Source organism: Hirundo rustica, unplaced genomic scaffold (genome assembly GCF_015227805.2).
Source record: "Hirundo rustica isolate bHirRus1 unplaced genomic scaffold, bHirRus1.pri.v3 scaffold_225_arrow_ctg1, whole genome shotgun sequence".
Taxonomy (NCBI): domain Eukaryota; kingdom Metazoa; phylum Chordata; class Aves; order Passeriformes; family Hirundinidae; genus Hirundo; species Hirundo rustica.
In genome coordinates, this window is record NW_026690285.1 from 32,225 (window position 1) to 53,855 (window position 21,631).

The 21,631-nt window shown below is 44.8% G+C and overlaps 1 protein-coding gene across 1 annotated transcript; it reads left to right on the top strand.

Moving 5' to 3' along the window:
• Positions 1-538: 538 nt before the first annotated feature.
• Positions 539-8,653, top strand: OSTM1 (osteoclastogenesis associated transmembrane protein 1). Its single transcript, XM_040053885.2, has 6 exons — positions 539-868; positions 3,765-3,879; positions 4,757-4,854; positions 5,832-5,996; positions 6,775-6,940; positions 7,251-8,653. The coding sequence occupies exons 1-6, from the start codon at positions 539-541 to the stop codon at positions 7,304-7,306; spliced, it is 930 nt and encodes a 309-aa protein (XP_039909819.1). The 3' UTR covers positions 7,307-8,653.
• Positions 8,654-21,631: the final 12,978 nt, after the last annotated feature.

The window sequence follows — 21,631 nt, forward strand, 5'->3', positions numbered from 1 at the left end:
GATACTCTTTGAACCCCTTCTCGCATGAAGAGAGTATGACCTGGGTGAAACGCCCAGCGCAGAAACCGCACCCTCCGTGGAGCAACAAGCGTCCGAGGCAGGTACATCTCGCGGGCACAGGTACGGCTCGGACACACTCCCGGCCCCGGGGACACCCCGGCGCCGTGCACCGGGATGGGATCCCGGGATGGGACCCCGGGATGGCCCCCAGCATGAACCCCCGGGATGGGACCCCGGGATGGCCCCCAGCATGAACCCCCGGGATGGGACCCCGGGATGGCCCCCAGCATGAACCCCCGGGATGGGACCCCGGGATGGCCCCCAGCATGAACCCCCGGGATGTCCCCCGGGATGTCTCCCGGGATGAGCTCCCGGGATGAGCCCCGGCCCCGCCCCCGGGACCTCCCGTCTAGGCCCCGCCCCCACCCCACCCCTTTCCCCGCCCCCCGCTCCGTCTCAGCCAATCAGCGGCGGCACCCCTGGGCGGGGGGCCGGCTCTCTCCCGGCGCGGCGCTTCCGGTTCCTCGGCGCGGCCGCCATGGCGCCGCCGTGGTGCGTGTGCCGGGCGCTGCTGCCGGCGCTGGCCCTCGCCCTCCTCGGCCTCGCCGCCGCCGCGGGGCCGCGCCAGACCCCGGCGCTGGAGCTGGCGCAGGAGCTGGCGGAGGAGCTGTGGAGCGCGGGGCTGCCCGGCGACCTGCCCGAGCTGGAGCCCGAGTGCCGCAGCCTGCTGGGCGCCTTCGCGGAGGGCAGCGCGGCGCTGACGGGCTGCCTGGGCCGGCGCGCCCGCCCGGTGCGGCTGTGCCAGGGCTGCCACGGCCACTACCGCCGCCTGCTCGCACAGTACGACAACATCGCCCGCGCCGTCGGGGTGCGTCCCTGGGGCCGAGGGGGGTGCGTGGCTGCCGAGGCGGGCTGGGGGCCTGGCCCCGTTCCTTGAGGCTTCCAGGCCTGTGAGTTCGGTGCCGGAGCACGTCGGGTGGCGGTGGGGTGCTCGGGAAGGCGGGCTGAAAGCCTCGCTGGGGTGCGCAGGGCGGTTTGGCGGGGGCTGGGATGCTTGGGAAGCGCCGCTGCCGGGGACGGCCGCCGCCGCCTGCTCTGCTGTGGCGAGGTCCGTGCCCCTGCTCCTGGCATGGCTGGGGGCAAGCGGCTCCACCCGCAGAGAAAGCTGTGCGAGTGGAAAAACTTGAGCTGTTCTTGCTGATGTAGCAACGGCTAAAGCAGTGCCCTGGCTCACAGGTTGTGTGAGCACTAATGGGGAGCGCTGCGAGAGCTTAGCTGCCGGAAAACAGATGGTCTGTGAAGCTGTGTCGAGTGAGGCACATCACCTTGTGAGGAGCCGTGTCACAGCGTTCTTGGCTCCAAAGCGGGTGAGAGCGTGTAGAAAGCCTGAGCACTGGCTGGGGTCAGTACACCCTACTGGTGGGAGAACTTTGGCTGAAGCTGGGTCTTCTGTTTACATCCTCCAGACTTTGATCGTGCTTTGTTTTGGGGTTTTTTTTCCCCTCCTTTTCTTAGTGTTGGATGTGGCTCATGGCTTGTTTTTTGAGTTCTCATCGAGTTGATGCATTTGTAAAAGTTAGTTGCAGGGATGATGTGAGGACGACATTAGTGAATCAGACCAAAGGAACTTTGTTCTGTGATGATGGCTAAAAGTGGGTGCCCTGGTAGGAGAACAGAGAGCAAGTTTGTAGCAATACGTACCCTGGATTGTGCTTTCAGTCTTGGGATTTCTGAATTGCATAATTTAAAATTGCTATTGATGAGAAAAATCTTTTGCACTTCAAGCCCAGGCGATAAATAGGTGCCACAGTGGCCGGCAAACCATTTCACTGCACAGTCTCCTGTCGTTAGAGGAGTATCAGTGTTGCCTTTGGGTAGTGTTTTGGGTTGTTTTCCTATTTCCCCTCACCACCCCAGTGCTTGTATTGGAAGAGTGCAATGCATGTTCCTTTGGTAATTGTCCTCTCCAGGGCAAATATGTAGCCAGTGGTCTCTTGGTTTAGTTTGCAAACTTGTGGTCTGTTCTATTTGTGTTGGTCTTTTTGTTGTTGTTGTTGGTTTTTTTTTTGTTTTTTTTTTTTAATGGAAGCTGTTTCAGTGTGAAAGTGAGAAATTAAATGTGCAATTCTCTTGGGTACTTTTGCCATGGTATTTTGGCTAGCATTGAGTAGCCAAACATATTCCAGCACTTAGAATATGTATGAGCTCTTTGCAGCTGCTGTGCTTGAGTACTAGCAGCCTGGGAAGGACTTGTCCCTCTGTGGTCTGGAAGACATATCTGTTGGCTTTACTTCTGTGTGTGGAATAACTAAATAGGTGAATAAAGGAGGTGGCCTCTTGCCACCTCAGTCCCTGATTACAATTAATCAGGTACCTGATGTTTCTGTTTTAACAGTAGTTAAGAGTGCAACGTGACAGAAGCAGCCAGTTTAAGTTTTGGACATCTCTGAAGTATAAAATTCTCCTCACCAGGCTAATTAAAGAATCAATTAGGCAAACTTTATTTAAGGAATGATTTAGGTCTATGTGATTCAGTTTTGGTAAACTGCTTTTTCCTACTCATGAGCCCAGGTGGTGAGGAAGCTTCACAGTCTTTGTGAAGCAACCAGAGTTTCCTGCATAAACAACATTCTTGCATATCTGTAATTTAGTGGAAATGAAAGCAGGAACGTGGGAGTTACCAGATGTGGCAATATTTGACTTCTGCAGTTGAGCCTCCAGGGGAAAGTTCTTATTGAGCCTCCCCTCCCCATTTTGACAAAGAGAGGCAGAAACTGGATCTCTTGTAAGAACACTGTAAGGAACAAGTTTCTCATTAGAGAGATTATTTTTTTCTGTGTCCCATGTCTGTTATCAAAGAGGCTTTTGGCAGCTTTGGCAATTTTGAGAAGTGCTTAAGTCAATTTAGCAGCCAGACACCAGGAGCTAGAGCATGGGAGTCAGCTGACTGGAGGTCGTGGTTCTGTATCTGAATTCTGATCAGAGTACTTCCTGTTTATTCTGCATCTGCTTTTACAGTTGCTGTGCAGTTTTTATGAGCTTGGTCCAGAGAACAAGTTGCTGTAAGAGTTGTGGCAGAGCCTTCTTTGAGGATGGGGGTGCATTGAATGGTTCACTAAGACAGATGAGCTTGGTGCCTGTGTCTGGGGAGGGCAGGAGCTTGGCCTGCTCATTCATACGCTTGGGCGAGCGAGCACGGGCACTGCTCCACAGAGGACTCTGTTCCTGCTGTTGCTGCACTGGGGGAAGTTTGCTGCTGATAGATTACGTTGGTGCAGTGGTTTTGGAGGCTGTTTCTGCTTGGGTTTGGTTTGTTTGAGGCCAGTCCACTGGTTCAGGTCCTTCAATATTCATTTTGTCTAGTGAGAACCACCCTGTCCTCTTCTCTGACTGCAAATGCCTTGAGCTGGCTCCTGGGGCTGTGGCCCAGGAGTGGGTGAATGTGAGGCACCTGGCAGAGAAGGTCCTGTCTGTGTGCTTGTTTTTTCTTTTCTTTCTCTTTCTTTTTGCCATGAATTTTTGACTGACTTGCTTGCTACCCTAGTAAACCTGCAGAGATTGTATGCAGTAAGCTGCGTTGCTCACAGTATGAATTGGAGGATCAGAAGATGTTTGTTCTATCACTTCTGCTCTGTCTTTTCCAGAAATATCCATTTGATCTGTTGTGATTGTTTTAGATGCGCTCGTGTAAAATACATTTCAGAAATTCCCCTTTGGATTTTTAACACTTGTTCCCTTCCTTTCTTTTTTCTTTCTGTTTCTAGAATTCCTCTGAGAGCCACAATTGTGCCAAAAGCATCTTGACCTCAGACAGGCTGCAGATAGTTGTGACCCTTTCGGAGTTCTTCAATGAAACCTGGGAGGCAGCCAACTGTGCAAGTACGTGACTCATTCTGTAGCTCTGGTGCTACTGTGGTGACGTAGCCCCTAAAATTTGCACAGATCAGAATGGTTTGTTTGAATAGAGCCAGTAGATAACTCACAAATCCTGAACTGTAGCCACTTCAAGAGTGTTTTCTTTTGTAAGGGCCAAAATCTGAGGGCGGTAGTCTGTCAGAAAGCTACTGATGGTGCTTACTGCTTTCAGGAGAATTTTCTAGGATGTTGGCTTGCTCTCATGGTGTTGTTGCTGAGCTCCTGAATTCCTCAAATACTGTTGTTTTTAAAGGTTTGGCTGATTAGAGCACCTGAAGTAGGGTAGGATGGATGGAAGCAGTAACATGGGGTTGAGCCCTTGACTGGAAGGAAGGCCCCAGAGCTTCCCTCAAAGCTGGTAAAAAGCTCAGCTCTTTTCTTAAAGAATAATAATTACGCTGTGATTTCTACTATTGTGTTCATGGTCTAGCTGTTTCCTGGGTGCTCTCCATTTCATCTCTGCTGCTGGTGCTTCTGCTTCCACAAAATGGCTGTTACTGTTGCTGGGCAAAGCCAGATTTGTGGGCTGGGAAATAAAAGTAATGCCTTGTTTTATCTCGAAGTCCAAAGATAATTCAGTCCCCCTCTTCAGAAAGCTCTTGATGATAGTCTTCATCTTTCACTTAATCAAGGCCAATTAATTCTGAAATGTGTTCTCGATGAAGCGTTAGGTCAGCAGGTCTCAGATATCAGTGGCAGGCAGATAAGGAAACCGCTGTGTTGACTAGACCTGTCCTTTATAGTCGAGAGCTCTTTCTGCAGGAGTGGAGTGTCTGGGGCTTGCTGGCTGTGGAAGTGTTAGAAATTAAAATATTCTGATGTTTTTATTTCTTTTCAACAGATTGTTTAAAGAATAACAGTGAGGGATTATCAAATTCTACTGAAGAATTCCTGGACTTATTCAATAAATCTCTGACATGTTTTGAACATAACCTTCAGGTATTTTTACTGTGTATTTAAGAGAAGGACTAAATCCTCTAACTGCTACCAAAATTTTATTTATGTTGAATAAACAGCAGATGCAGACTAGGCAAATGAACTGCTGCTGAGTTTGTGAATTGGAGGCAGATAAATCCGTGATCGGTAAAATGCTGCTGTTTACAGACTGAGTGCCTGAAATTAATTCTAATTGATACTCACCTTGACTTCATTTTGTCTGTAATTGCAATGCTACTTCACATCAAAATTTCTGAATTCACAATAGTTGATAATTACATAGTAAAAACAGCATGTCTGCATGCTCTTGCTTTTTAGAATTGTTGGTTTTTTTATGTAGAAATTCAGTCTTTAAATACCCTTTTGATAATGTGGACTAGCTGAGAAGGACCAGCCACCTTTAATTCTTGCAACATTTCTTTTGACTGTTAAAATTACTTGTAGTTAAAGGTTGGCTGTATTGCACAGACAGTATAACTTAGTGAAATAAATGTGGTAATTGTCCTCAGAGAAGAATGCCCTACATAGCCTGAGTAACTGCATATTCCATTTCAGCCAGAAACTGTCCAGATTTCAGGATCATTCAGTAGTAAAATGGGTTTACTTCAATGGTATGGGACAATCTCTGAGCAAACTGTCTGCTTCTTTATTAATGCTTTGTAGGAAATGTGCCTTTATAGGTCTTGGTCAGGAGCAGTGTGGGCTGGTCTGTTGAAAACTTCAAGTGATTAAGCTAGAACTTAACCCAGTGGTCAGTGGGTAGCTGGTACAGCCATTACTGGGTTGAAATATCTTCAGAGATTGTAGTTTTGTTTTCATGTGTCCTGTATTGCATTCATGGAGTGCTGAAGGCCACAGGCGGAAGGGATTGCTTGGTATGGCACAGTCTGTCCCTGTCAATGTAGCTCAGCAGTAACAGATCAAACCAATTTATTTTTAATGCCTTAAACTGTCATTCATTTAGAGTTTTATAACCCTAGGGGCAAGCCATTGATCTATCACCAAATAACTACACAGAAGTGTGTAAAAACTGCAACGAAACCTACACAAAATTGAATGACCTGTATAATCACCTGCAGAGGATGAACAGGCAAGGTGGTGAATCTGCGCACTCCGCACACTTGTGTATCGACGTGGAAGATGCAGTAAGTGTTTGTTAATACACTTTATTAACCTGAGCCATTTGTGCTTGTCTTACTGGGATTGCTTTTTCCTTTGGGCAGGGGGCAGTAGGGGCAGCAGTGCCTTTGGCAGGCTGGTGTCCTGTGGTGGGAGGTGCTTCGTGGGGCTGTCTTGTGGGGTCCTGTCCTCGTGCAGTGCCACGGGAGCGTGACTGAAGCTCCTGATCTCCCGAGCGCATTCCAGATTGAGTAGCTGCACTTTCGTTTCTTGTTCCTGTGGAGGAGATGGATTAAAAAAAAAATCTCTTACTCTTCTGGCTTTTAATGTGAGGCTTTGCTGCTATTGTTCTAGCTATTGTATTAATTGATTCCTTATTACAGCAGCTGTTTCTAGGGATCCTCAGCATTGACGACATGTTTGGAAGAAGCTTTGGTATATTGTGGGGTTTAAGTGGCTGAGCTGAAGGGGTGCTCCTCAAAAGTATGGGTTTAGCCCTGTCCCCACAGACTATCAGTGAGCTCTCTGGGAAACAGGCATGCAGCAGTGTCTACATGTATCTGAGTATCGTTATGTTTGTGAAGCTTATGAAAGTTTTGATGTGAAATCTTGGCTCCATCTAAATAGTTTGCTTCAACATTTCCAGGTATTTGCTTGCTTTTGGGGAGAGATCTGTTCAAGTGCAGTTTTCTGAGGCGATACTTGAACACTTGCATGTCTTGAGGCCTGAGCATTTGCCATGCCACGCTGCACAGAAAAAATGCATGTGCTTGCTTTCATGGTTTGCTTCTGTTTTCCTTTTAGATGAACATCACCCGGAAGCTTTGGAGCAGGACTTTCAACTGTTCTCTTCCCTGCAGTGATACAGTCCCAGTGATTGCAGTTTCATCCTTTATTCTCTTCCTACCTATTGTTTTTTATCTGAGTAGCTTCCTTCACTCAAAGCAGAAGAAACGGATACTCATTTTGCGTAAGTGGTGGTGTTGGCATTTCACTGTTGGAGTTGGGAGGAGGTGCCAGGGATTTGCTTGGCTCTTGTGGAAGAGGAAGCCCAGCCAGATCTGCCTGCAGCTGTGCTGACGGCGCTAATAGCAACTATTAGTCTGCTGCTGTCCCCTGAAGAAGGATAGTAAAGAGCTTCAGCCATATCTTTTCATTAAAGTTTCTGGACGTGAACAGAAAGCTGTTTGCAAGTCTGTGTCGGATAAATAGAGGGAGTGGAGAGACTAGTTTTGTGGAATTCTTTGTGTTTAATTTTCATATAATTTTTTCCTTTCTAGCCAAGCGCATCCAGTCAAATGCCAATCTTGTGAACATCCAAGAAAAATACAGCTGAGCTGCAAAACAAAACCTGAGAACTGCTGCTGGTATACAGTGGGTACAATTGTGTTGGAATGAGGCCGGCACAAAAGAGGAGTTAATTATGGTTTAGTGTAATGATACAGAGCAACACAAGTTAAACAAAATGCTGTCTGACTTCTAAGCGAGGATATTAACAAACATGACAAGGCAGGGCTGTGTGACACTGTATGGACTCTGGTTTTGAAAAATCTGTGGTGGTTTTTTTTTTCAGTCTCGGGCTGAAGCTGGTGTTTTTCTGTTCCTAAGCTTTTGTACTTCACATCAGTAGAATAGCTACACTTCCCTTGCATGGTATTTTCCTGTTTCTGTTTCACAAAAACCTAGTATTTTGAATCTTTTTGAAGTGATTTTGATAGACAGACAAAATGGCAAATAATGTTTGATGTTTCTGCTTAAAACATTACTTTTAATTCCACGTAATATTCAGGCTTGGGATGGAAGGAACCCTTTAAAAAAGGTCTCATCTTTCCTATACCACTGAAAAGTCTGCTGCTGGCATCCGTTAAGAGGAAAGCATGAAATATGCAGGGAAAGTGGTAATATATATTGTCTAAAATGGCAACAAAAGCAGCACAACCGCCTCTGCTGGACTTGAATAGTAATTATTGATGGCTACAGTATTCTGTTTTCCCTGAAACTGGTGGCATATTTAGTCTTTTGCACACTTTAACCACTAAAATCATTGCTTTTCAAATCTTACATTTTCAGAAGCTAATTTTACATACCTGTTTGGGTAACAAGGTTTCACTCCCTGTTTATTGTGCCATTTCCTTTCCTTTTTGATTCTCATGTTTTGGTGTTTTTTTTATATTTTTGTGGAGGAAAAGTGAGGTAAAGTCTAGTCACTGGAGGTGCTGAATTTCCTGGTCTAGAGCTTGCTGTGGTGTAATACAGAGGCGTTTACAGGAACTTTGTAGGGTAAAAGTTGTGCGGGTTCTCTTACTTAAAAACTGTTCTGGAGGACATGAATATACAGTGTTGGGAATTGGTGAGTTTCAAGAAATAGTTTAAAATATTGTTCCTCTGAAATAGATGGATGTAAACAGATTCAAACTTGTAGAACTCCAATCTGATGGAGAAATTCGTGCAATAACTGCAGGGATGGGTGGTGCTGCTGTCAGGCTGTGGGCACAATTTAATGGCTGCAGCAATAGTGGAAGTTCAGTTTGTTTATTGTATTTCTGATTTGGGAGAGTGGTGGGGTTTAAATTATTTATAGCTGTACCTGAGGTTAATGAATGCCAGAGTCTTTGGTCCAGTTTTTAAATGCATTTTCTAATCCTGATATTAAAAAAAAAAAAATGGTCATTACAGCAAAAAAAAAAAAAAAAAAAAAAAAAAAAAAAAAAAAAAAAAAAAAAATTCTCTTGGAATCTGTGTCTGATGTCTGTCAAAATGCTCCATGAAACAGTTGTATTTGATTTGCTTTGGAGCCTATAATGTTGAATTTTTCCTTTGCACTAAGGCTCAAATAAATATATAACAGTGTAACAAAAACAGTCCTAAAGCTGTTGAAATCATTGGTTTTATTAATTTTTTTATTTTTATTCATTATTTTATTTTTCTTCTGTTAGGACATGCTGTTGGTTTCGAAGTCAACCTCAACAAGTTGAAGTTTATTAAACAATATGTTTAATAATAAGTAAAATACTCTGTTATCGATTGGTCCCACCCACATGATTGCCTTTTTGTGTTTTATCAGAAAGAGGTATCTATCTTCCTCTGTTTAACTTGTGAATTACTGGATCAGCAGTCACTTTGTCTTAGTAGTTTACATCGATGATATAAAACTGTGTTTCTCTTTCTTATTACATGACAGTACCTTCATTCGGCTGGGAGAGGCATGCTGCCTTTTAAGACAAAAAATATTTTTTATATCTATTATTCTTAAACTTCAACTTTCTGGTACTTATTCAGCTGCCTGCTCTAATAGCATTACATTGATTTGGGACATCATATGATTGAGAGCTGCTCAAAGGAATCTTTCATTCCTGCAGATAAAGCCAGTTTGTATGTGCAGCATTTCAGAATGACAGCTTTTATACTGTAAGCGGTGGCTTTTTGAGCACATTCATGTTAAGTAGGTCTGAAAGTCATTACTTTTGGATATGGTGGTTAAGCACTTTAAAAAAAATCAGCTTTTCTTATTTTCCTGGCTTCTAAGCCAAACGGAAATACTCATGTGACTTTTGTTGTTTTTGATTTTAAAGCAGCAGCAAAGTTTACACTTGAGATTTTTAATGTTAAATCTACTATTTTCTCCTTTTTTTTCCTTCCCACCCTCCACCCCCCAGTCTTTCTACTGTAAACTTTCTTTACACAGTGTTATATTTTTGGTAGGATATTTCGTATAAAAAATGATTGAATTCTCTTTATACTCTTATTTGGTAGAGAAATGTCGAAGCAAACAGACTGTTGAAAGAGAAATAGAATTCTTTTTGCTGCTAGTCTTCCATCTTTGGTGGTGTTTTTTGTTTTTTTTTTTTTCCTTTTTGGTATTATATGTATTAAAAAAACCCTTTGAAATACTGGTTGTTTGTAATTTTTTTTTGGGGGGTGGAAATAGATTTCTTACTGTGAGGGGTAGCACTTTGATTCATATCTATATTTACAAGGGAACCCCTGAACGTGCAAAGTCAGCTCTAATAAAGATTGTCAATAAGCAGTGAACAGTGTGGTTACTTAATTGCTTCATCTATAGTGGTTTTATACTCCTGTTCTGGATTTGGACTCAGAAGCACCTGCTTCTTATTCTTCATTCTGTTTGCAGGACAACAGCATCAGAAAGGCGTTTCCTGAGCAGTGCTGTGCTAAATTGCCGAACAGCCATTGCTGGGAGGCTGGAGTTTCAGCTCTGTGCAGCCTCCTGCAGTCTATGGCAGGGCTCGTGTTAGCTGCAGCTGAGTTCCGTGGGTGGGTGTGCAGAAGCAAGGCCGGTGGGGATAACCTGCTGCTTTTGCTTGCCTGTGCTGGCCCCGTAGAGCTCCGTCAGGCACGGTGCCGGGTGGCTGCTGGGCTGCAAGCTTTAAAAAGCAGCAGCGCAGTGCCTCACCATGGAGGGTCGGCCGTCTGGCCTGCTGCCAGGAGCCTTGCGCTCCGGTGGTGCCAGTTGCAAAGGCAGATGGAAGTGTCGGCGTGTCCCTGGCGCGGGACGTCCAGGAAGGTGGAGGGAATTGCGATGTCGGTGTGGTCCTGGCTGCCCGTATGCTCGGGAGGGAAACTTGAAAGGGAATCTGCACACGAGAAGGGCGAGGGGGAAGAGTAGAGGATTGAATTGGTGAGTGGAGCAGAGGTTCAGGAATGGGGGGCTGCTAAAGTGCGCTGCTAAGGTGGTTGAAAGATGCTGAGGAAAGAGGGTATGAATGGGACCTTGATGGCAGCTGAGCTGGAAGGGGGATGCTGTGGCTTCTCGGTGGAAGCGAGGCTGGGCACTGCTGGCTGCAGTGCAGCTGAGCTTGAGCCTCACACTGCTCTGTGCTGGGGTGCCTGCACAGGTCGGGAGTGGGAGTGAGTGGTTGGAGGACAACAGGGACTTGCTTCTGAGTTAAAAGCAATTGCTTGCTTCTGGGATGGTACCTGGATTGTGTGATAGTGTTGAAATAATCCTAGTTCAAAGGTTCTTTAAAACTCCTGTTATATTTTGAGTGAGGACTCCAGTTTAGTACTAAACGAGGGGACTCCTTTAAAAAACACCAAACATAAGTATTTTTTTGTAATGGCTGCTTTTTGCATCTTCATTAAATAACTGCCATAATCACAAAATGGCTTCAGTTTCCTAATGTTTTGTTTCTGGTGCTTTCTGTCCAGTTAATCAAGTACCGTCAAATCTTGTGTTTCTGCTGATTTCTACCTTAGTTTTCATGCCCTGAATATAGAGTTCCTCTGGAATGATAAGCTGTGTGATTAGCAAAATCACTGTACTCCTAATCAGAATGTAAGGGTAACTTATCAATTTTTGTTCATATTTCATTGTGAATTTTCCCTCTGGGACTGATGTAAGCATTTTTAGCCCGACCTTCATCAAGTTTGTGCAGGATGCGCAATCTCTATCTTTGCCGGGGTGAAAACTTTATTGGAAGACCGAAGCCAGTAAATTCTGCAACTTCTCTGGAGTGTTGCTTCTCCCAGCATTGTGATGGGTGCCTGTTGCTACTTGCTGGAGGCAGCCAGGGTGATTTATGTGCAACAAGAGCCTTGTGTTGTGCTGAGAGTTGAAGAGCAGTTTCTATCTTGGGGATCCTAATTTAATCTAAGACAAAAATAACATGGAAAGGAAGAGAACAGGTGATGTGATCAGTGACCACAATCAGTTGTGTGATACCTGTATCAAACACCTGCCCTTGGAAGAGGTTACCAGCATCTTTGCTGGCCTTTCGGAGTGTTCCTGGCATGGTCTGTGCCCAGGACTGGGTGTGGGCTTAGGGAGCTGTCAGACCAGCGTCTTCTTCCACCATGGCAGCAGCTTCTGTGCTTTGCTCTGCTGGAAAGTTGGTGCTGCTCCAAACGGGTTTCCCCCAGCATCTGCTCTGAACTGTGGCAAGGACGATGCCAGGGAGCTGGCACTGTGGGGAAGGAGTATGGGGATACTCTAGAGTACAGCTTTGAAAGGAGCTTGTTGCTTGAAATATGAGCTAGGTTTGGGCTTTTTCACTTCTGTGCATCCTGTTTGCAAAGGGGATTGAGCAGAATAGGGCTGAGTGAGCAGAAAGACAGCAGGGACGCTGCTGCAATGTTTTGCCGTGTCAGAGAGGCAAAGTTGTGTCAAGTAAATGCTAATTATTTTTTAACAATATCTTAATTAGTTGTGGCAGAAATAAGTTAAATAGTTACATGAGCTCTAATCTTCCTCTGCTCCCATCTCAGGTGAAAATAATGGAATTTTTTTCCAAATAATGATTAAAAGAAAGATACTCGCTAGTAGCTCAGTTGAATTTTTAACTTTTAATACTGAAAATTCTCCTCTGGTGCCAGCACAGTAAGTATCATGGATTGCTGCAATTAAACCAGTGCATTAAGTTATTCATAATACTCTTTCTGGGCAGTGTTCCCACCTGCTTAATCTGCGCTATACAAGCGTTTATTAGAACTGACTGTTGAAAAACGCCCAGCTAAATCGGACACTAAAAAAAAAAAAAAAAAAAAATTGAAAAATCAATATGATGCCCTAAACTGGTTTAATGTGCCTTTCCTCTTCAATAATCCTACACGTTACTGATTTATTTGCTGTAATGAACATGCCATTCAACCGAAACAAGATTAGCTGCTTAAACTGCCGCATTAAGCATGGAGCAACTTTAATGCTGCTTTATATTTCATTGTAATGCTCAGCACTTACAGTGGTGTGACTTTCTCTCCTCTGCAACAATGAGTTTTGTGAGAGTCACAGAAGGCTTTGGTTAAAGCATGGTCTTTGGTTAAAGTATTTGAAATGGTAAATATGGGTTGGAGAGGTTCAACGTGGCACCTCCTCCATCCGAACCTAAGTGGAACCAAACCAGTGAGCAGGATTAATGCACAAATTTATACTCCCTTCAGGATTTTTCCGGGGTTAACTATGAAATAAATGGCTTATGTCAAAATGATCTCGGTTAAGACAGAGAGAACAGGCACTGGCAATCAGAATCTTCCTTGGGGAATTCATTCAAAACACTTTTTTCAAGAATTTCAAAGAATACCAATTTACTGTGCTGCATCAAAAAACAGACTGCAAGGAGCACGCGTCTTGGCTTTGCAAGGAGGAGTCCCAAGACAGATGTGGGAAAGACAGAAGGTTTTCAAAGGAGTCTGTAGGAGGAGACAGGGAAGTAAGAGTACAGGTATTTACACCTGTCCGGTATTGTGTAATGTATAATAGAAGGTCTGTTCCTTTGCATAATACTGGGCAGGTTTGAAAACTTTAAGCTCTCCAGTTTCCAGGTAAAACTGTGTGTTCTCTTCCTGCTATAGTGGCAAACTTCAACTGGGTTTGCAGTGGGTTTTGATTACTATTTTGTTCTTTGTCACGAAAATGCTGTTTTAGATAATTACCTTCCCTTCTTGTTGATTTAGAAGCAAGTTGTATTTGCTGGGACATCTGATATTCTCCATAGTTCTCAAAATTGCAATGAATTTTCTGTTTGCAGTACAATGTTGTGTTTCTTTTCCTTTGGAAGATCGTGATGAGTTGCCAGCGTGTTTCAGCAGCTTTTTGGGGTCTTGGAGTCAAACTTAGAATATCAAGGCCAGCGAAATGTGTTTCAAAATACTGCAGATATGTGCTGAGTTGAGAGCAATTACCTAAGCATGTAGAAATTATATATATATAAAATAATAGTGCAATTGCACTGTGCTGGAGCAGGTTTTCAAATGCAGGTGGTGGTTTTTGCTCCAGAAAGTACATGTTATTTCTGGTGAATGCTGCTTTTGTCCAGGTGATCAGAACATGGAATCAAAAGTGATCTGGTAATAAGGGAGTTGAAGGAAGAGGGTTGAAGGGTGCTGTTTCTGGAGGAGCAAATGCACTCTGGAAATCTGTTAGGGGCAGCAGCCTTACTTTTCCTTGCTCCATTTTAAGAAAAAAACAAACAAACAAACCTGAAGATACTTTCAGAACATCTGCCTGAAGGATGAGTGCTGGGATGCAAAAAAAAAAAAAAAAAAAAAAAAAAAAAAAGTGAATATTGGCAAAGATATTAATTTGCCACCAATATGACACTTTTTCACAGAAGAACAGAATCTGAAGGTGAATATGATGGAGTGCCCTGAGAGGAACATGCATGCCTCAAGGGGAAAACACTGCCTTCAGCAGCTGGTTTTAAATGGAGGAATAGTAACAGTCACGTTTCTGTGGAACACTTGTGTGTTTTTTCTTAATTATCAGAAGCCCTCTCGGCATTGTTTGCTGTTGCTGTCCAAATGCACAGATCTAAATGATGCTTGCATTTAGCCCCTGGGCTCTGGTCACTCTGTGTTGCAGCAGGCTCAGTTCCTACTTCGTAATACGCTTATTTTTTCTGCTACACAGATAAGCAGCTGCCTTTATTGCAGCCACTCACATGAGCAACTTTAGGCCCACTCATAAGCTCCCACAGTCATATTTTATTCAAAGAGGAAGTGATTTGTGTGGTCTTCTAATTCACAGTGATGGGAGCACTTGGACTGTACCTGTTTGATGTCCAAGCGAGCATCAGAAGAAGGGATAGTGAGAAGGAAGGAATGAGGGAGCAACAGTGAAACTGAGCAGGAGAAAGGAGAATTGAATAGTCCTGGGAAAGCCTCTGCCCTGCCTTGGCTTGTATAATGGGGACTTACACAACGCGTAACCCAACCTGACCCTGACCCCGCCAGTGCTCAGGGACTATATTTTTACTAAGATTAAGCTTTTCTTTCTTTTTCCTGGAACAATTTCATTGGCTTTTAGCTTGCCTCTTGGCTGGCATGGTCAGAGCAAGCTTGCCTGTTTTTATCTGTGATATTTATCTGCATCCTCCACGAGTCGTGTAGCAGAGGCTGCTTTGGCTCAGCAGCTGTGTGTGTGCCAGCCTTGTTGGGGAGCACGTGGCTGTCTCACAAATGGTTGGATAGTGAGGAACCACTCCAAAAATCGAGCAGGTGAAGGGGCCCACCGTGCCTAGGGCTTCTCTCTCGCTTTCCTGAGGATATTGTGCGCACAAGCTGGTTCCCAGTGACTGGTAACAGGGGCAGATTTCTGCCTCTTACACATACAGGTGCCCACATACTTCTGTTCAAGCGAAAGCAGCTCTCTGTAGTAAGAGGTCAGGAGTAAAACCGTGTGTCCTCTGCTTTCTGACAAGAGTGCAGAGGGACTACAGCTCTGGGACAGGGACCAGGCTTCCCCCTCTGGCTTAGGGCTTTATCCCCAGGTGGGATGGCTGCCCTGCGGCGCACACCTTGCATTCAGGTAGGCAACCTCAAGGAAAAAGCAAAGCGTACGCAGATGTGCTCTGCCTGATCTCTCACCTTCTCAGTGTTTTTGCTGCTGCTGTGTCTAGAAGTCTGTAAGCAGTCTGACACATCACAGGGATTTGGATACATGGCCTCTCAGCGCAAGGGTGCCAGATGGGACCCGTGTGCTCTGCACTTGAACTAACTCTTCTGCATCAACCATAAGATCTTGAAGGTACTTAAGCTGGGCAGACCCATGTTTTCTTCCCCGTTTCTATTTATGATAATTTTGATTCAAGATCTGCATTTTTTCCCCCCTGAAAATTTATGCTCACACAGCCCTGATAGCTTAGTAAAAGGAGCAGCACCATCCTTTATGTGCTTGGGGCAGAAATCAGGATGTGAGTTATCTTCGTGGTCCGGCATTACGAAACTCACGTATTTTTATACTGGAAACTCATTCTGAGGGGACAATAAGCATAAGACAACATGAACAGAAATAGAAGTAACAGACAAAAATGTCTAAAATAGATTTTTTATATATATATTTATGTACATACCTATTTCTTTTTCCTCTTAAGTGCACCTTCCTAATTTCAGAGTGCATTACTTCTTAGCTCCTGTGCCATGAGTCAGACAATCTGTGAAATAGAGGTGCGCAGATTCTGCTGTTCTCGCTTCAAGCATCTGAGAGGGGAGATGAGGTACAAGGGAAAAAATGTAGAGATTGATCCGCTAAGAGACCCCATCTTACTCACTGTTAGGAAAAAAATGTGTATCTGCTAAAGCGGGATAAAAAGAGCATAAATTCCAGTCAGATGTGCCTCTTGTGCAACATGACTAATTAAATGACATTGGTATCTTAAAAATAGACCTTGCTTTAATGGGAAAATATTTTAGAGGTCATTTAAAAAGAAATCAAAACCCCAGGAATGATGTAGAAGGTATGACTGCCTGCCTGGGCTTTGTTATTTCCTAGAAGTAAATCTTATTTTGGGGATAGCTTTTAAGAAGAACGGTAAAGCCTGGCTCGCATACAGCAGCCAGGCTCATACAAACAAGTGTGGGCCAGGGCTCACAAAGGGGCTGCAGAGGTCAGAAAACAAGTGCTGAGCGTTGTGTAACTGAACTCAGCTTCTCCTCACCCTTGGGCAAACCCTCCTGCCCGCGTGGAAGCAGGAACCTTTGCCGGCTCCCAGCATCCAGTGGCAAACCTGAACCTGCCTGAGCCTGGCAGGAGCCCGGAGTGACCAGGCAGGTCCTGGCACAATGCAGGAGCACGAGACCCCAGGCATCTGTAGTGTCCAGGCACAGGTTTGGGGTGACAGCTGTCTATGAGCAGTGCCCATTGAAGAACGTAGGAGCTGCTGCAGTGGGTCACCTCTAGTCCAGGAGCCTGTCTCCGGTGTGCCTGCCAACTCCGGCACCGTGGGTAGGACTCATCATTTTTTGTTCACGCTTTCTATGCCCGCTGGGTTTTCCTAAACCTTTGCTGTTTCTCTTCTGCAGTTCCCCCAGTAGCACGTGTGCCCCAAATAACTGTCAAACCATGTGCTCAAACACCTGCAAGATGAGATTTCTAAAAATTAGTTTAGATACTGAAAACATGAAACGGATTAATGCAAAGGGGAAACGTTTGATCTCTTTCACCAAATAACCATATCAAAAGCTCTTTTCAACGCCTTTTGTTGAAACATATAAAAGTCATGAACTCCTTGGCTGCCAGCCAGTACATCAGAGCATTGCCCGGTGTAAACCAATGTTGCTCTGTCTCCAAGGACATGAACTGACCCCTGCCATGCCTGGATGCAGCCTCCAGGGAGTCACAGGGCATTTGTGTGACTGGTAATGTTGTATGCTCTGTACTGAAATGGGTAAATGTATATGAAAACCTGGGGTGTGTTTGAGAAGCTAGCTCCTGAAGTACAGCAGATGTTATCTCCAAGAGAAAGAGAAAGAGAAAGATTGTCTATCTTTGAGGTGATGAATAAGAAAGGAAACCACATATTTTTTTTGTAAAAACATTGGAGTCTTTATTGAAAATGGCACATTTTTCCAAATACATCAATTTTGATTTCCTGGTGTTTTCCAGGAAAGGCTACTCCCTAGTAAAGAAGAAGTTCCCTTCTGGTTCTGTTATAATAACATCAAAACTCAGTTATGGGAAATTTTCCACCTCTTTACCTGAGCTGATTGGGTCAAGGAGAAAGAAACAGGTTTCCTACTTTAATATTTCACCCTTCAGAGCTTTTCCTGCTAATTTGGAGGGGTACTGAAAATGAAAAAGTTAAAATTATGGGAATGCTTTGCAACTGCAGTGAAGTTTATTACCACAAACAGGTAATGGCATGATCACTTGGTAAACACCAAGGAGGGGTACAGTGAGAAGAAGTTTATGGGAGAGGTTAGCATTGATGAGTTTACAGGCCCCAGAACACCCACAATGATGAACAGTGGTCCTGTGCTGCCAAGTCTGGGGCTCACTGACTAGGAACCACTGGGAAGCCCAGGGAGCTGCAATGCCAAGGAAATCACTGCTGAAATGGGCAGGCATGTGGAGGGGAAGCAGGAACTCCTAGAGGTGCGTGGTTTAGTCAGGACTGGGTGTCTCAGCAGTGTTCCACTCAGGACAGGACAGCTGACACAGCTCCTGGAATCTGCAGGGTGGGAAGAACTCCTCATTGGATCCTGTAAGCAGCTTCCTCTGCTTGCTTTTCACAGAAATCTTCAGTTCTTCCCTCCAGTACTTCCTTGAAGCATTTCAGCCATGTCCATGAGCAGCCCTTCACTTGTGAACACCCAGGGTGGCCTGGAAGATTCATCTGTCATCACTCCAGGGTGGTTTGATTCCAGAATCACAGCCCTTACTTGATGCAGGTTATGAAATGGATCCACATCTCAGTAGTACTATAATGGTCAAATTCATACTGGTCCTCCTCAAAATATCACTGAATACTTGGGGATGGAAGGGACTTCTGGTCTGATCCCCCTGTTCATGCAGACACCATTGCCCCAAAATGAGTCTATGCTGAGCTTCTCAGTTGCCTGTTTTTGCAAGGATACCTCTGAAAGTGGACCCAGCACCTCCAGGAAGGTGCTGAGAAAGGACTGCTGGGTGTCAGATCCCATGCCCAACTCCTTGCTGGGGCAGGATGGTGTCCAGTATAACCCTACAGAAACAACTTCTTGGCCAGTCTTTGTCCTCCAGGGGCTGTGGCTCCCGCTGAGGCTGAGGCTCTCTGCACTGTATTTCCTGTGGCACCTGGCTCCAAGCACAGGTGTCTCCAGGAAGGACATTTTGTGAGTTTGGTGCTGAAGCTCCTGCTGTGATCCCTGGAGGTCTGAGCAGTGCACTGTACAGGAGCTGGGAGCCCCATGTTTGCTTCAGGGAGAGCCAAATAGCTCCTTAAATGCTCGTTAACCCAAATCCAGGGTGAGCATTGGACATTCCTTCATTTTGGGACCAGCCCTAAGCTGTATCCATTATTAACCATGCAAGAAGCTGCTGCTGCTATTGCTGCTGAGTGACACTCAAGTGGTTATTGTAAGCAAGGGATGGCTCAAGTTGTGTTCTCTACATGATATTTCAAGAGAAAGAGCTCTCAATTAATAACTGGGCAAGCACATTCTGAGCTTGGCTTCCTGGGGAAAGCAAGACCATGTCTTAAGGGGTTTGAATGCAGGTTATGACCTCCTACATGTGTAACCTCTTGGCAAGTCTTGATCAAACTGGACTTGAGGGAGAACATACAAAGAGACAGGAGTTCCTACAAATTTCTTGATAAGGGCTGCTGAGGAGAGGAAAGAAATCACCCAGAAATTATCCCTCAAAGAGGTGGCAGCCTGACCTCACCCCTGGTGAGCCATGACAAAATTCCACAGGACAGAACCTGTAGAGGCCTCAGCTGCAGGGAAAGCTACAGCCAGACTTTGCATCTTCCTGGGCACCACAACCAATTGATCACAAATGCGGCTTTGTTAGTTCCAGTCCTTAAGGATAACCTAAGCCAGCCTGCTGGTTCTGCTTTACTCCCCAGTCTTTCTTTGCCACACAGGGCAGCCCTGGGGGCCTCCTGGCCTTGGCACAGCTGCCAGACTGGTGACAGGGCAGCAGTGGAACCACCTCTCCTCAGCAGAATCTCAGAAAGTTGTGGTCGATCAGAAATGTATGTGCCTACAGTGCTGACTACTGCTGTGTTTCTCAAATACAAGAGGATTTTCTTTCCCCTTGGTACCAAGGAGTTTTATGCTGAATTGACCAAATAAGACTTTCCAGCAGAATAATTTCCCTGAAAGATTAGGAAAGTCAAACATTTCTTAGAATCTCTATCATGTCTGAAATCTCTTTATCCTACATATTAATTACCTTTTCCCTTTTAAACTGATGCACGCACCAAAACTGAACCCAATGCTTTCATTCCCAGCTGTTGCTGTTTAGCTACTCCCCTCTCTAAAACTTTTTATTTACTATATTTTTTTTAAGGTGAGAGCCTGAGAGAGGCCAGCAGGAGCATAAGTGCTCTGCTTTTCCCTTTCATTAGCACAAGTGATGGCTACACATGGATTTCAAATTTGTTTCAGCTCTTACTGGGAGCTCTTTGCAGCCTGAAGCAGGGATTGATTGTCTGTGAAGGGGCTCCGCGGTAACAAAGGCAGAAGTCAGGCGGGGAAGGTCTGACATGTGAGCTGTCAGAGGTGGTGTCACTGCCAGCTGACCCATCATAAGACTGCCGGGAACAGCCAAAGGGTGCCCTGCTCGGGAGGTTCTAGTGCCCTGCTCCCTGCTAGTTTGTGCTTGGAAACAGATTGACTAACATAATAGAGTGATTTTGTAATCTGTCATAATACCATAAGCTACAGATCCACAGACTTTGACCCCTCGCAGGTATAATGAGCTCCTTTATTCAGCTGCACATGCTCTCTCGATGGGGGAGAGAGAGGGGGGCTTTTTTCTAATTATATATCCAGAGCATATGTTTTGCCCAGAAACAAAGCATTATATTCATTAGCGAAATCCTATAAGCTTGGCTCTTTTTATTAGCCAGTTAACTAATTGACAGTTAAGAACATGTATTAATATCACGGTGTAACCATGCAGTCACTTAATCTGACAGCTTTATTAAAATCATAGCATTGCTCCTCTAAGTTGCTACAGGGAAGGGCTGTAGCATTTGCATTAGAAACACTGGTGTTTTGAGATATAAAGCTCAGCTGTGGAAAAAAAAAAAATCAACATAACGACACACAAAGTCTCGGCCTCGGTGTTGGTCTCTGTTAATCCTTTGTCAGAACTGGAGAAGAGCACTAAAAGTCCTTGTATTGACCTTTAAAAATCTGCTCAATCAATTTAAGGTAGGTTTTAGGAGCCTACAAAAACATTTGTTAGTACATTATCCTTTTTTTCCTTACTGCATCAGAAAATTGTAGCAAAATGCAGAGCACTGCACTTCTGAAAGAATAACGCAAAGCTCTGGGTGCATTTTGGGCCGGGGGGTGTGTGTCACACTGGGGACAGGAGGAGCCCAAGCACGACTGCGGACGTGGCACTGAAACACAGCCCTTCCATTTGCTGTGGTAGTTTAAAAAGGTAGATGACCTGTAAATAGAAAAGCTTCGAAAATAAATACTGGCAATGTCATCACAGTTTGTGAATCAATCACACATCCTTACCTCACCAAAGCAATAACTCTCTCTAGCAGCCCATGTTCGAAAAGGTTGAGGTGGCAGATTTTTGCCACGAAGCGCAGTTCTTTCATGAGGAATGAGAATAAAAGCTCTACAGAACCACATTGTTCCTCTCATTATGCTTCCACATTCTCTGCATCTGGTTTACGGATCTTTATTACCTGCTGCCTGATGTATAAGATGGAGAATACAAAACAGCTCTGTTTGTCAGACTGATAGCCACAGAGGAAAAAAAAAGAAAAAAATGGAAATCAGTGAAGGAAAAATAAATATGAAAACACATAACAGTGTTTTTACCAATCTTTACTTCATACAGATTGACAGACATCGTGGTGGAAAACCCAAAAAGCTTTAAAATGCCCTCCCACTGAGCAGCAAGGCTGCCCACTGTGGGCATGCTCTTCCTGTTGCAGCTGTGAGAGCAGTGCTTGGCTGGGCTGGAGCTACTGTGCATTTACTGGCCTGATGTGGATCACTCTGCTTTATTCATAGCAAAGATGTGCATGTCCCCATCCCTGCTAGGCTGGGCTAAATTGCTCTGATTCTGCACTCCCTGCCCTCTGTGCCTGAAATGCCCATGACCATTATTGTAGCTCAGTAAGCAGAGGACCAGAGTCCAGCACCAAAGGCCTTACAAAAGAGGCTTCACCCGCTTCTTCATTTATTGCCAGCTTCCCTTTTTTTACCATGGGCAACATTGAAGTGGATGTCACAGAACTGTGTAGTCAGA